At 41.6% G+C, this 14,371-nt stretch overlaps 1 protein-coding gene across 4 annotated transcripts in view; it reads left to right on the forward strand.

Annotated features, from left to right (window-relative positions):
* Positions 1 to 14,371, forward strand: part of TPO (thyroid peroxidase) — a 105,328-nt gene that overhangs the window by 76,557 nt on the left and 14,400 nt on the right. For 3 of the 4 annotated variants that reach the window (XM_048508657.1, XM_048508642.1, XM_048508655.1), the window contains 2 exons: positions 915 to 1,046; positions 7,097 to 7,196. In XM_048508657.1, the coding sequence (XP_048364614.1) occupies positions 915 to 1,046; positions 7,097 to 7,196 (232 nt within the window). The remainder of the gene's footprint in view (positions 1 to 914; positions 1,047 to 7,096; positions 7,197 to 14,371) is intronic. The other variant, XM_048508650.1, reaches the window with a different exon arrangement.

Below are 14,371 nucleotides of genomic sequence, written 5' to 3' on the forward strand. Positions count from 1 at the left end.
CATAATGGCAGAAGATAAGGTAATGGTAAAAGAAGTTCCCTGTGCAAGCACTAGGTCATGACAAGGTTTACTAGGCAAACGATGTGTATGGGTTGTTTGCCCTTGTCTTCCCCAGTCATCTACTGGTACATTTTATCCCCAGCAAGCTGGGTACACATTTTTTCAACCTTAGAAAGATGGAAGACTAAGTGAACTTTGAGCCAACTATCTGAAACCAACTCAGATCATAAACAGAGCTTTGATTGAAGTACTGCAGCTTATCACTCTGTGCCACTTTGCTATTTAGCACAGTCTATGATGTCAAAAAGTACCTCGATCTGCCACAAACTGCCAATGTACTATATGTTTGATGATATAGGTTTAGAGCAGTGGTGGCGAACCTACGGCACTCCAGATGTTCATAGACTACAACTCCCATCAGCCCCTGCCAACATGGCCAATTGGCCATGCTAGCAGGGGCTGATGGGAGTTGTAGTCTATGAACATCTGTAGTGCTGTAGGTTCGCCACCACAGGTTTAGAGGATAGGCTGTGACCATTGGAGGACTAGTGATCTTCAGAAGTGGTTCGTCTCAAAATTGTGTTTAAACATCCACTTTTAGTGACTATTTGTTACATGGTTTATTCCAGTGGTTTGATTCAAATAATTTAACAACCGGTTCCGGTAGTGGGATTCAGATAATTTAACAACTGGTTGTTTACAAGCACCATTTTAACAACCGGTTCTTCCGAAGTGGTGCGAACCTGCTGAATCCCACCACTGGTTTACCCCAACCTCAAGCTTAGTTGCCAAAACCCTGCACACCAATATGCTTTGAGACATGGTGCAAGTGTAAATTTTGATCCCTACTATCAATTACGCTTGTAATCTAAGCACAGGCTTGTAAGAATATACTTCTAACTTTCCTAATATAGATATCAATGAATGTGAAAACAAAACCAATCCTCCTTGCCACACCTCTGCCAGATGTGTGAACACCAAAGGCAGTTTCCAGTGTTTCTGTACAGATCCTTATGAACTGACTGAAGATGGACTAGCATGTACTGGTAAGATGACTATATTGCATTGTAAATTAAAACCATATAATATTAAACCAGAGGTGGGATCCAGCAGGTTCTCACAGGTTCCCGAGAGTAGGTTACTAATTATTTGTGTGTGCCGAGAGGGGGTTACTAATTGGTGATTTTGCCACGTGATTTTTGCCTTAGTTACGCCCCTCCGCTCCTCAGCAGTAGCGCGCAGAACTTGAAGCAGTCTAGCAGGAGGTGCACCGGCGTGCGTGGCAGCCTGCGCCTGCATGCATTCGTTTCCCGCCCAAGGACCGGCAGAGCGGCTGCGTCCTTGCCACAGCCCCGCCCAGAAATGCCCCGCCCCAGAATGTCCGGCCATGCCCCATCATGCCCCGCCAAGCCCCATTGGCGCTACGCCACAGTTTGAATCCCACCACCATGGGAACCTGTTATTAACATTTTTGGATCCCACCACTATATTAAACTATCATTCGCAAACGTTTCTGCAGTCATATGTTTGCAACTTACCCTATTGTCTTCCAAGATAAATGTTGTATAGTGATAATAAATAGAAAGTGGCCATGACTGTTTTTTTTAAAGATTGAAACAGCCATAGAGAACAAAACAACCCAAGCTCGGGCAACAGGCAATGACTGTTTAAAGGCTTCAAAATATGTTTGGTGACTTAAAGGAGATTTGGAGGCAGATCTCCCCAATACAGTACCAACATCTCTATCTATAACATCTTACTAGTACTTCTTATTGGATGGATTATTTTGTGCTCCAGACATTGCAATGAAGGTAAGGTACAGCTCCAGGATGCTTTGGTGAACAGTAGATGCAGGAATCCTAATGGTCAGGCTTTTGGTATCATAAAGTTGCAAGTGGGAAGCAAAGGTCTAGGCTGCTAATAAAATCTCCCAAATTCTGGATATGGGATTCATTTGTATTCCTTTACATGCCGTGAGTGTTCCTTTGTTTGATTAAATGCCTCAGTCTTTGTTTGATTCAGTCTTTGTTTGATTAAATGCCTCAGTCTTACTTCTTTCAATCAGTCAACAGTAATTTATTCTTGTTTACTCAAAAATACCACTCTTTTAGGGCCCAACAGTTCTAAGCCACCTACTTAAAAAAGGGTATCTGTGATTAACACAGCAGAGTTGCCATTCCTGCTATAAGGCTGCTGTTAAAACTGTGTCCGTGGGTGCTGCTTCCTGTGGCCCCTTCTGCACACACAGAATAGTGCACTTTCAGTCCACTTTGAAGCTGGACTTTACTGTGCGGAATAGGAAAATCCATTTTCAAACAATTGTGAAAGTGGATTGAATGTGCATTATTCTGCATGTGCAGAAGGAGCCTCTGAAAACACTGTGTATTTCGTTCCATGCAAATAGGGCACAGCCAAGGTAAAAGCAATAGAGCACTTATTCATACCATGTCTAAGACTTTTATGATACATAGCTTGTTTGTCTACAATTAAACAACTTCCACTTGAAGAATTAAACATTTCTGGGAGCATTTCTGCTTTGTAAGTAGAAATCAGTGACTATTGATGCCCTCAGTAAAAAAGTCCTTCAAACTCCATCTACCTACCTGCGTCAGCCCAAGTGTTCTTCTGCTTCCTGGTGAGTTACTGAAGAGAACTATTATTCTTATCATGCTGAAGTGATCCAGAATGAAATTCCCCTTTAGCTACTATGAGTTGGGTCTTATGACATCTTTACAGGGTAGAATCTTACAACCCCCTTCTTCTATGTCTACATTTGACAAAGAAAGATTTCTCTCCAAAGAAGAAAGAACTTTTTTTCCAATGGAGAAAGGCTTCATTAGAGGAAGTCTTGGTAGAAGCTAGTCACAGGATCCAACAGCAGACAGGAGTCTCAAGATCAAAGACTACAATTGAAATGCTGGTAGTGCACTTGAAGAGGAGTCAGAATAACTTAAGGAACCTGCCTATTTTAGGAAATAAGTGGGTAGAACTTCTGAACTTCACTGCTTGTGGGTGAAAGATCCCGAAGTTTAAAATAGCTGTTCTTATTTGATTCTCACATCTATGACACTTAACAATTCATAAAAAATTAAGACATATGTACACTTTGGCTTAGCAAAAGGGTTCTCAAAGTTCCTGTTGACTATTGAAGTCATAAATTATTTGTTCATTCATTTGAAGACACCAACAAGAAATATTGCCACCCTGCCTAGCAAGGAAGGCAGACTGTGTCCCTCTGTACAAGAGGACCCATTAAACCCTCAGTGAAGTAGTGTGTGATACTGCAGACTCTGACCATAACAAAATGAGATAGGTGCTATTTCCCATGAAAAGAAATTGCCGTCATAAACAAAGAAAGAAAAGGTGGCCAATGGAATATGTCAGCACAATCTATAGTTCAAGCTGAACACAGCCCACCTGCTGTCTATTATGGCCTGACTCTCCGTCACCCATTTCTTCAATTTCAGACAGGGAGGTAGAATAAGATCAGAAATTCATTGAGTGCAAATGGGCTGTCAAAACGTTGGGTAGGCTGTGTTTGGCTTGCTAGGTCTCTAGTTGTACAGGTTGGTACCAAAAAGAGGGACACTCAAGAGCGTTAGCTTTTAGTTTCAAGTAAATGTATAATCTCAGGTGGTATACAGTATCATAAAATTTCATATTGAAGAAGTTTGAAGGAAATTTGGATCAGATAATTACAGCTTGTCTCTTGAGCTGCTTGCAATTTGCTTATTATCTGAAGGCAGCATTCAGAATTGAGAAATGATTAGAATGTTGGTGTTGCCCCATTGGAGAGCAATTGAAAAATGATTAACATGCATCTCTTTATTCCACCGACTTCAATCTTCCAACTGAAAGTGCTTTTAAAACGTCTGAGAGAACCTAGTGATGATAACTGCTTTGTGCATTTATATAACCTCAATTCACTTGATGCTTGGGCTTTGCCATTAAAGTCATCTTAAATTATTATTTATCACATTTGTATTACACCCTTCCTCCCAGGGCATCTCACAGGAGATCCTTCCATAATATTCTCACAAAAATATCCCCAGACTGGATTGTTTCCTAAAAAACTTTCCTCAAGCAAGTTTGACACCTTTGTCAACTGCAAAAAGTTTTTCCATCAGAGGAAAACCCTCTTCATAGGAGGAATTCTTCTCAAGCTGTACGAAGGCTTCAGACTTAGCTGCACAGAGACACAGGATACAAGAGACAGAGGATACGGAGGCACAGGATACAGAGAAACAAGATACAAGATTTGGCTAAGGCCGCATAGCAAGCTGAGGGAGGTTTTGAGCCCAGGTCTTCTCAGTTAGAGCCCAGTGCTTACATTTCTAACAGCCCCATCCAAAAGCTCTGGACATCCCCAACACCGAAAAGCCTCATAGGGTCAAATGGATGTACCCTGCCAAAAGGCAGGCATAAGTCTGAGGGCCATTGTGCCACACTACCAGCCCTCAATCCCGGTAGGGAGCCGAATAAAGTTGCTCTGCCCAAGGAATGTCCTGGCCTATCCCCCTTGAACTTCCAGGTGCTGTGGTGGCAGTACTGTGGAGCAGCCGACTGCTGGCATGTCTGGCCCTCCGTTGGGGAAAGTGCTCCATGGAGGGCAAATGTGCTAGTGTGAGGAAGCGCTGCCACTAGCCCTTTCCCCCACCCCCTTTGTATGGGGCTCCTACTCTTAAGAAACACTTTTTGACCATTCAGAAACTTTACCTGAACTTTCTGATTGAAGAATACAGTTTAATTTTGTTTGGGTCCTGTCAGTCTAGGGAGAATTCTTTAATCCATACTCCTTTCTGTGGACTCTATTTCCCAATTCAAACAAAATGAGAGGTCTGACAGCCAAAAACTGAAAGTGAAGTCAAATTTGCAAAGCTTTTTGAAGACATTAGCAGGACAGAGACGTCTGCTCACAAAAAGAATTATGTGGATTTCTTTCAGCAAGGCATAGCATGCAGTTGTTACCTATTCCTTATGTTTTGTTTCCTTTGCCCTTCATTTAAGGCAACATAGTGACTTTTCCATTAAAGATGGCTTGTTTTTAATTATTCCTCATTTCGTTTGAAGTTGTCTAATGTGCCTAACAAATTAATCAACCCATAATGGCAAGTTAATTTTGTTCCTCAGACTCTCTGCCTTGGCATTAACCCTCCTCTTTAAAAACAAATTATATTTTGGGATCCACCCACCTCCCATAAATTAACTAGGTATACAGATATTTTGACAAGAATGCGTTTATGCAGAATTTGTTCTACAACTACTTATTCATTTCAATGAGTATTTTAAAAATATGTGGACAGATCAATTAATACATTACTGTTGCAGGTGCATAAGTCATTCCTTGACGTCACCTGCATGACCAAGATGGCCTATGTATCTGTGTAAGACCCAGGAAATAACTGTGACCAGGAAATAACCAGGAAATAACTGTTCCAAACACATGGAAACACACTTCACACTAATGCCAGATAAGAGAAGATGGGAATGCCTTCAAGTATATTTAAGACACCTTAAGGAAGCATTTATGGCAATTTAGCCTGAATAAAGACTTTATAATTTCCTTATCCATTTTTGATGCTTTTTTCATTCCATGCCAAACAAGAGAGTATAAGAGATGCACTCAAAACCTGCTAATTTTCATAGCTCTTGTATCAGTACACTAGAGATTCATTGATTTAGTTCTCTCTTAGAGGGGATAAAGAACGAGACTGAGTCAAATGTTAACCATTCCCAACAGAGGCATTAACATGCTAGGGCCTATAGGGCCAATTGGCCATGCTGGTAGGGGCTGATGGGAATTGTAGTTTCTGAACATCTGGAGAGCCGCAGGTTCCCTACCCCTGTGCTAGGCAATCTTGTTTTGCCCTTAGAATATTAAAGGCACCCATATTTAATACATTGTGTCCAAATGGTTATTCACAACTGCTGTGCAAATAGAAACAGCATCTGTGTTATCTACAAATCTATTATCAACTTTCCTTAGCTTTTGGAGGGAATTTTTGCTGTGTTCATACAATTTAAGATATTTCACTCTTACAGTGCTATAGTAATCATTCACAGCTAGACTGTCCACATAGAGAAATATTTAATAACCAGTGACTGATGTAACAAAATGATAAGGCAATATCCTAGAATGTGTGGAAACAGGCTTTGAGTCTCCAGTAAGAGATCTATAATAAATGAAACTCAACCTACATCCCACACTGGGAATGGTTGGGAGACATAAGATAGGTTAACCTTGCTGAATCCAAGCAGGTCTAGGATTAGTCAGTACCTGGATGGAAGAACGGCCAGGAATCTGTGTACACCATATTGAATTCCATGTAAGAAGAGTGGGGGGGGGCGGGGGGCGGAATGTCATAAATACCTTGTGTTTAAATCTCTCATTCAAGCCATCTGGATAATCTAGGTTTTATTGTGATTGTGAACATGTCATCGATAGACTCATCCTTGATAACATTACAAAAAAAGAGATGGCCCCCCGCCCCCCCAAAAAAGATGGAAAATGTTGCAGGGCTTGCTATGGTAACAGTGGGTTGAATCCAATCATCTTTTTCACTCAATCTTGTCTAATGCCCCTTCTAACTGTGTCCTTCAACCCACATGGCTTCAGTACATGCAAGTTCCATAATCTTCAACAGAGCTTTTTGCGGGGTGATCAAATGGAACCAATTCTCTTTTTTCATCAGCAGAAAAGCTGATTGGATTCGACACAATATATAAAGTGTTCCAGAAAGTGGAATAAGAACACTTCTTTTATTTAGAGTTGGTAGTGGGAGGCAACTAGAGAATGAGAATAAGGGAAATGAGGTGTGCAAAGCTGAAAATACCCTCTATATATGATCTATACAAGTTGGGAGAGGTACGGGCTGCAAAGAGACCATTTCAGACAGAACAATCTCCATACAAAAGAGTTAGCTCTTGCACTGTCTGAATACTAATGTGATCCTGATCATAGGAAATACTTTTAAGGCTGATTTTGTGGTGACTCTGCTGGTTTACAAAGTCTCATCCTGAATGTAATAGTACCAAAAAGGATTCTGATGATATTTTTTTTGCTACTTAAATAAATCCTAACATTTCACTGTTTCAGATTCGGGAAGGCTTCCCAAAAGCTCTGTAGTTGCCATCATTTTAGGCATTATTTTGTGTTGTTGTTTGGCAGCGGCAAGCTGGTTCATCATTTGCCAGTGGTAAGTATCAGTGGTTCCTTGCCCTTATGTAAATTCTATGGCAGATTTAATTCTTTCACAGGAAGGAAGATTTCTTTAAGCCTTTTGCTTTCTGTGTCATGACTATATTTCAGATGCCATTTTTATCTGTGGTCTTTATCTGTGGCCTTATTTTTTTTCCACTGGACAGCAGCACCAATACCATCTACCCTGTGTTTTTTTATTATTTATCACATTTGATATGCTGCCCCACCCCCCACCCCGAAGGGCTCTGGGTGGTGTTTATTTATGTTGCAACCTACATTTAAGTACATTAAATAATATTGATGGAGATTGGCTCCTATCTTAGGCTTTGTTATTTTAAATTAATGTAGGATACTTGCTATCTTAGGAAAACAGAAATCGTCAGTGAAGAAAAGACTTAAAAGAAAGAAGGCAAATGTGTACGTGAATATTAATAGCTTTCAAAAACAGATTCTGTATACTAGCTGCTATGTTATCCACTTTGATGGCATACACTTGGAAGGGTTGAATTTAGCCTCAAGGTCACTTTCAGATCTCCTGGTTTCACAAATACTACTTTAGTACCTGTTTTCTGAGAGAAAATTGCAGGATAAAGCAGCTTTAAAGCAACAAATGACAAGTAACCCAATTTAAGCCTTTGAATATGTGTGCCAGAAATGACCACATTTTTCTTCATTTCAGTAGAATAGAAGCTGCTTGATCCAATGTTGACAAACAAAAGGCCCACAGCCTCTGTAAAACAAGCAAAAAATGTTTACAGCTATGGAGGTAGAGCTGGTAGACAGTGTTGGTAAGGCTAAAGAGGCAATGGTTCCAAATTCCTATCCAATGATTGTTCCTGCTCTATTTTTGAGGAAATAAAGCAGAGGAAGGGAGCTCACTGGCAGTGGTGTAGCTAGGGGACATGGGGGGCTGGAGCCTTGGGGGACACTTTCCAGGGCCTCACAGCAGGGCAGCACCCCCTTGCAACTGCACCCATCTGAAACTCCAGGGAGTTCAGGGTGGGGCACTGTTGAACACCAGCGAGTGGGGCTCACTGTATGAGGGTTGACTTTACCCAATGAACTGTCTCCTTCAATCTTGCTCTTTGCCTAATCACACCTGAAAATGGTTATCAGGCTTCAATGATGGAAGGGGCGGCTCGTCCTTGAGCGGAGAAATTGGTTTTTGAAGACAGCTGGGAAGTAAGGACGGGGAGGCTGTGTTTTAACTGAGAGTTGGTTGAGTTGTTTGTTTTCTGCTCCCTACGCTTCCGTGACTTGGAGCGTTAATTTTGTATTAGCTATCTCGTTTAAGATTCGATATATTACATGGGGAGCTGATGATTTAATGTGGGAATGTTTGCCAATAAATCTTTGAACTTTGTTTGGACAACAGCGTGTGGAGCTGTTATTGTGTTTGCAAAAGTCCCTGTTGACAAACCCTTTAATGAAGAAGATTAGAGTAGGAGAGACTTTTCAGCTCATCTTCAGCAACTGAACTGCTGTGCCCCCTGACAGAGTTTCTTGGAGTGGTGGGAATGTATGAGAAGAGGATGAACAAACAAGCAGTTCCGTACACTCACCTCACCCACAATCTCTATGTGGCGATTGCCCTGCCCCCCATCTCCATGTGAGGTCAGGAGTGGAGTCAGTTGGCTTGACCCATTCCCGACCTCCACATTCAGAGGGGGGGCACAGCAAGCTGGCTGGCCCCCCTTCTGATCTCCATGTGGAAATGGGGTGGGGTGAGCCCTGCTTACTGGCACTCAACTGTACCCTATCCTGAACTCACCAGGGGCTGGGGCACAGCTGGGTGAGTACGGTGCCCAGGGTAAGTCCTAGATACCATTTTATTAAGCTAAACCCCTACTCACTGGGTAGTTGTATCTGTATTGCTCAGTATTCTGTATTGTAAGAAGGAGATGAAAGAGAAATGCGTATTGCTCGAAGGAATAAAAATGTGATACATGATTAAGTAAACGGGATAAAATGTAATAAAATTAAGCATTAGGCTTTCTTTGGGTAGATGTATCCAACTATGGAGAGCAGTGACTGGACTCCACAATTGTTATAAGCAAGTTCAAAAACAGAATTTGGAATGATGGAAACTCAAACAACTATATATGAGAAAAAGATATTACAATTCAGGCACAGGCTGACCTTCTGTCAATCTGTATAGATTGGAAAGGGTGCTTTGGGAAAAACACATCCATGTTGTAGTGTCCAGAGCAAAGCAGAACAAAGCAATAAATTCTCCAATTTGCAGGAGTGACTTTAAACTACTCGCTGCCTTTGGCAACACTGTTTGCACTTCAAAGTGAAGGGTCAGCCCTTTATTGTACAAACAGAATGGATTAACTACAAACTCTCAGTCTGATCTAGCAAGTATCAAAAATGCTAGGATTAAAATCATTTTAGTTCTATTGTTTTCAGTAAATTTGGAGTCAGGTTTAAATTCCGCTTTAAATCTAGACCACTTCCCTTTGGAAGAGTCCACCAACAAGTTGCACTGAAGCTTAGTATAGAAGTAATTTAAGGCTTGCTTCAGAACATGTGGCGTGCTTATTTGACAATCCAGCTTTATCGTACTTCCCGTATGTTATTCAAAGACCTGAAAATACTTCCCTTTAGCTCAGCAGGACTTTTTTCAGTTCACGTCAATATCTCAGGCTGGGGGGAAATGCTATTATCACTGCTCCCTGTTGTTTTTAATGTTATGTCAAAGGGTCTTAAAAGGCTGATCATACATTTCTTTAAAAGTTGCTGTTAGGTGAAAAAAAATTCCCTCTGAGAACAGCAAGGGGATCACAGCGAGGAGTGCATAACCTACAGTACTGACATATCGCAGCAGGCTGCAAGGTGCTCAGCCACCATTATGAAGTGTTGACTGAATGACCCGTCAAGGCTGGAGACCCAGTTAACTGGAGTGGCCACACAGCCTGACTTCTGGCACAGCTATCAAGGAAATGGCAAGTGTGCAGCTTTGAGTGAGTGGTCTTGCTGCAGGGGGCGCGGAAGCAGCATGAAGCACTTTCAGGCTTCTGACTTTTTAAATGCTTTCATGGCGACCCTCAAAAACAATCCTTTAATTGTAGCACCTACCATCTAAAGAACGAGAGCGTGCCTTGGACTGCATTACAACAACAGTTGGCACAGTGGTAGGATTCAAATAATTTAACAACCGGTTCCGGTGGTGGGAATTCAAATAATTTAACAACTGATTGTTTACAAGCACCATTTTAACAACCGGTTCTGCCGAAATGGTGCAAATCTTCTGAATCCCACCACTGAGTTGGCAACTTGGCAACAGTATTCCACTACAACTAAAACTCAAGTCACTGTAGCCTCAATAGCATTTACTGCTCTCCCCTGAAGGGAGGAAAATTTGTGTCCATGAAATAAAATTCATCTGCAATAACAGACAGCAGAACTGTATAATTAGCTTCAGCTCGATACAGTGGTAGGTAACCTAAATCCACTGGATTCGGTCCTACCACCTTTTCAATCTCACCCCAGTTTCCCTCTGCACTGTAGTTTCTGTTTTACCATAACAAATGGTTTGACCAGCACCTTCAGTGGTCAAACCAGCTTCCTTGTCTGCTGGAATCCAAGTTGCAGGAATCCAAGCCATTGGTTTTGAAGGGTTTTGGTATGCCCAGTTCTATACAGAAGAAGACTGTCACCTGACCCTTGCCTTCTAAGATTTAAAAGAATATTAAAAGTGGAGGTGAGGTTCAAGCCCTCTCTCTTTTAATCCTGGCAATTAGCCATTCTAAAAGAAACCAAGCTTTATATATCAGAGCTTACGCATTCCTCACTCACCAAGGAGTGAGAAGTCCAGAGGCAGTGCTAGAGAGCGAAAGAGTACACTGGAGGTTTGAGTCGATTTGAAATACTTGCTTTAATTACAAGAATACGAGGATAAGTAAAGGCAAACAAACACTCCAACAAGATAGAAGATCCTTTGCTGTGCTCAGATCCTCAGAGAGTAAGGAGAATCCGTGCATCCCGAAGGTGCTTCACCATCAGCCAACTCACTGTTCCATTCTATGCTTGTTCCAGCTTCAAAAACTACCATTTCTCACAGATAAGGTGCCAAGAGTTTTGCCTCCAAGCTACCCCCAGACGTGAGCTCGCCTTTCAGAAACATCCACATCAATTAAAAAACTTCACGTCCCTTTTGTGCCAAATCCCAAATTCCCACTAGGACTGCATCAGTTTGGGCAAAACTATAATGAAAGCCTATTCATAGCAATTGGACTGCAGGCTCACAACAAAGCATTAGAAACTATACAACAACAGGTGCACAATTCCTATCTTTCAATTTCACCTCCAACCATATTTTCTAAAGAAAATCACAACTTCTTCTCTCATCATAATGTTCTTTATTCCATTTCATTAATGTAGTGAAATTGTCCCAGACGCTTGTCTTTAGCCCTGGCTATACAGCATAGTACTCATTAATTAACAGTTGAGAGTAAAGACTTTTTGATCCAAGCCTTTCCTTTAAAATTTCCAACCATGATATCCTGCCCTTGATGTGCACCGGATAAAAAAGTTAGCAAGTTGCATATGAGCAAGTGTTTTTGAAAAGGTAGTCTACCAGTTTCCTGAAGATATGGAAGGCAGCTGGAATTTGCTCCTTATGTAATACCACTGTAGAAGGCTGTGGCAAGTAACCGGTACGTTGTTATGTGGTTCCCCCAGTGATAAATAGTAGCGACAAAGAAAAAAGCCATGTTAGGGGCTTTGGAGAAATCTGTTAACATCTGGAGAAGCATATACAAATGCAGATGGGTCTGTGGATGGCTTGTATACTTACGGCAGCTGTTGCTATTCAGAGGCTTTAAAAATACTGGCTGTTGTGGACTATCTGGGCTGTATGGCAATGGCCTAGAAGTTTTAGCTCCTAATGTTTTGCTCACATCTATTGTTGGCATCTTCAGAGGCATGTCAAGGTAAGATATATTTCTACAATCAGTATGCTTGAACTTTAGCAAAGCTTCTATCAACCCAAGATTTGTGCTGCTGATTATTCCCTTTCATGGATTTCCAGATGTGTTAAATAGAGCAAAAAAGTGGAGGAGAAGACTGTTTCCTATTCTGGAGCCATTGCACATAAAACCTGAGCTATAGATCTCAATATTTAAGCAACTGTTAAAATAACTGGTCAGCACTAGATTCACAATCTTTTCTTTGTATTGCTGCACTTGCTAGTAATGCATATTTCTTTTCTTCATTTTTTAAGAACTGTTCCTGACAGTTCAAATTTTTGATTTGATAACAGTATGTCAGACAGATTATCTAGAAAATGGGCAAAACAAACACAGCTTGGCAATGCTGGAAGAGTCAAATTTTAAAGAGGGGCTCAACTCATACAAATCTTGCAGGAACTCCTCGAGAACATAATCTGAAATGCCTCTCGTTCCTTTCAAGTAATACAATTCAAGTAATACAATTAGATAAAGTTCCATTTTACCATCTTTTATAACAAGAACTGCACCTAGAGAATTGGTCTCAGATAAGCTGAGCAACTTGGTTTTCCTCACCTAGTCCCTAGCACTCAAATGGCTACTCAGAATTCCAAAGCACTTCCTACAAGATTACTGGGAGTTGTCGGGATTCCTAAAATTCATCCTTCTACCATGTATTTCCCCAATCCGGTTTAACTGCTACTACTGTGAAGATGGTAGAAGGCAGTGGCGTAGCACCAAGGGAATGGGGGGGCGCGATGCATCAGGCATGTGCCAGTTCAGGGGCGCAGGGCATACGTGTGCCCTGGGCGCAGTTCCCCCTCACTCTGGCCCTGGTAGAAGGTGATGGTGAATGCAGCAAACCAGGCAGAAGGCAGAAGGAGAGCAGAACATCCCTGCCTTCTTATCTCCCCACCCCAAATTTCATATAGCAACACCTGAAGCATAGATTGTACACCCTTGGAAACATAATCTCCCGTGTGACTGACAGTAAATACCTGACATTTGAGAGGCCACATTTTACATACTGCCAACAGTGTCTAAGCTGCAGGAGTGAGATGGCAGTGGAAAAGCGAGGCAGCAAAATTCATTTCCCTTTTGGCTAGTGCCAGTCATGCGGTTGCCATATTGCCTTCTTGGCCAGATTTTATTGGGAATTTGTGGGCATGTCATTTGAGGCCATTCATCCCATTAGCCGGCTCAAATTCCCAACTTGCAAGCAAGTCTGTAGGCCTTCTTAATCTGGAGATGAAAGGCAAAATGTGCAGTTTTCTTCCTTATTTATACAGTTGAATCAGGCCTGTTAATACCTTCCCTTAGTGCTAAGAAGTCACAGCTGAAATTGGCAGAGTGGAAAGCAAGAGGAAATGGCTTCCTTTGAGCTACTTCTCATCAATAATTGGTAGCTATGGCTGTATTCTTCTTCTTAGGTTTAAATGGCTGTAATAAAAATGGATTTTCTCTCTTTAAAATATAAACAGGCAGGGCTTATCTATTCCTTCTTCAGTTCTATCTGTCTAGTTGAAAGTAGCAGAAAAGAAGTGGTCTTTAAATATGAAAAATATTTTAAATTGTATACTTGCAAGTCAAAAGGAGGCAGATTGGGTACCCCTATCCTAGTGGATATATATTGTGTAATTCTTCCACTCTTCGAGGTGATTAAGGCACCTTTTCAAACATTTGGGGTGGGGGTGGGGGATAGGATATAGTGTCACTCTGAATTATCACAACAATTTGGAGGTCTGGATTAACCTTTTCGGCACTGCAGGTTTCTCTTCCTTCTATACGTATATTAAGTACAAATATTATTCCTGTTACTTGTTGATCTTCAGCTTATAGTATCCCATAAAGTATATTGATGTTCTGCAAATCTGGGGTAGCAATAAACAGCAATATAGCCTGCTCTTGGTGAGGATTCTGTGACAGGACATTTTGTGGTTCAGTTAACTGGCTGATATATTCCTTCGCATGGCGTGGTGGGAAGACTCATTGAGCGAGTTTTGAAAGCAGCATTTTCCCGCCATTTGGGAGGGTGAGCACAGCGCTGCTGTGCTGTGGCAGCGGCAGCTGTGCAAACAGCACCCCAGGACGGTGTTTTTATCGTCCCTAGGGCACCGTTTTTGGCCCATGCAGAAACAGCCTTAGTTTTGAGAGAAGAGGGTGAGTATAAGAGGGAGGTCCTTCTCTGGCTCAGATGGACTATGTGAGCCAGAGAAAA

Source organism: Sphaerodactylus townsendi, linkage group LG01 (genome assembly GCF_021028975.2).
Source record: "Sphaerodactylus townsendi isolate TG3544 linkage group LG01, MPM_Stown_v2.3, whole genome shotgun sequence".
Taxonomy (NCBI): Eukaryota; Metazoa; Chordata; class Lepidosauria; order Squamata; family Sphaerodactylidae; genus Sphaerodactylus; species Sphaerodactylus townsendi.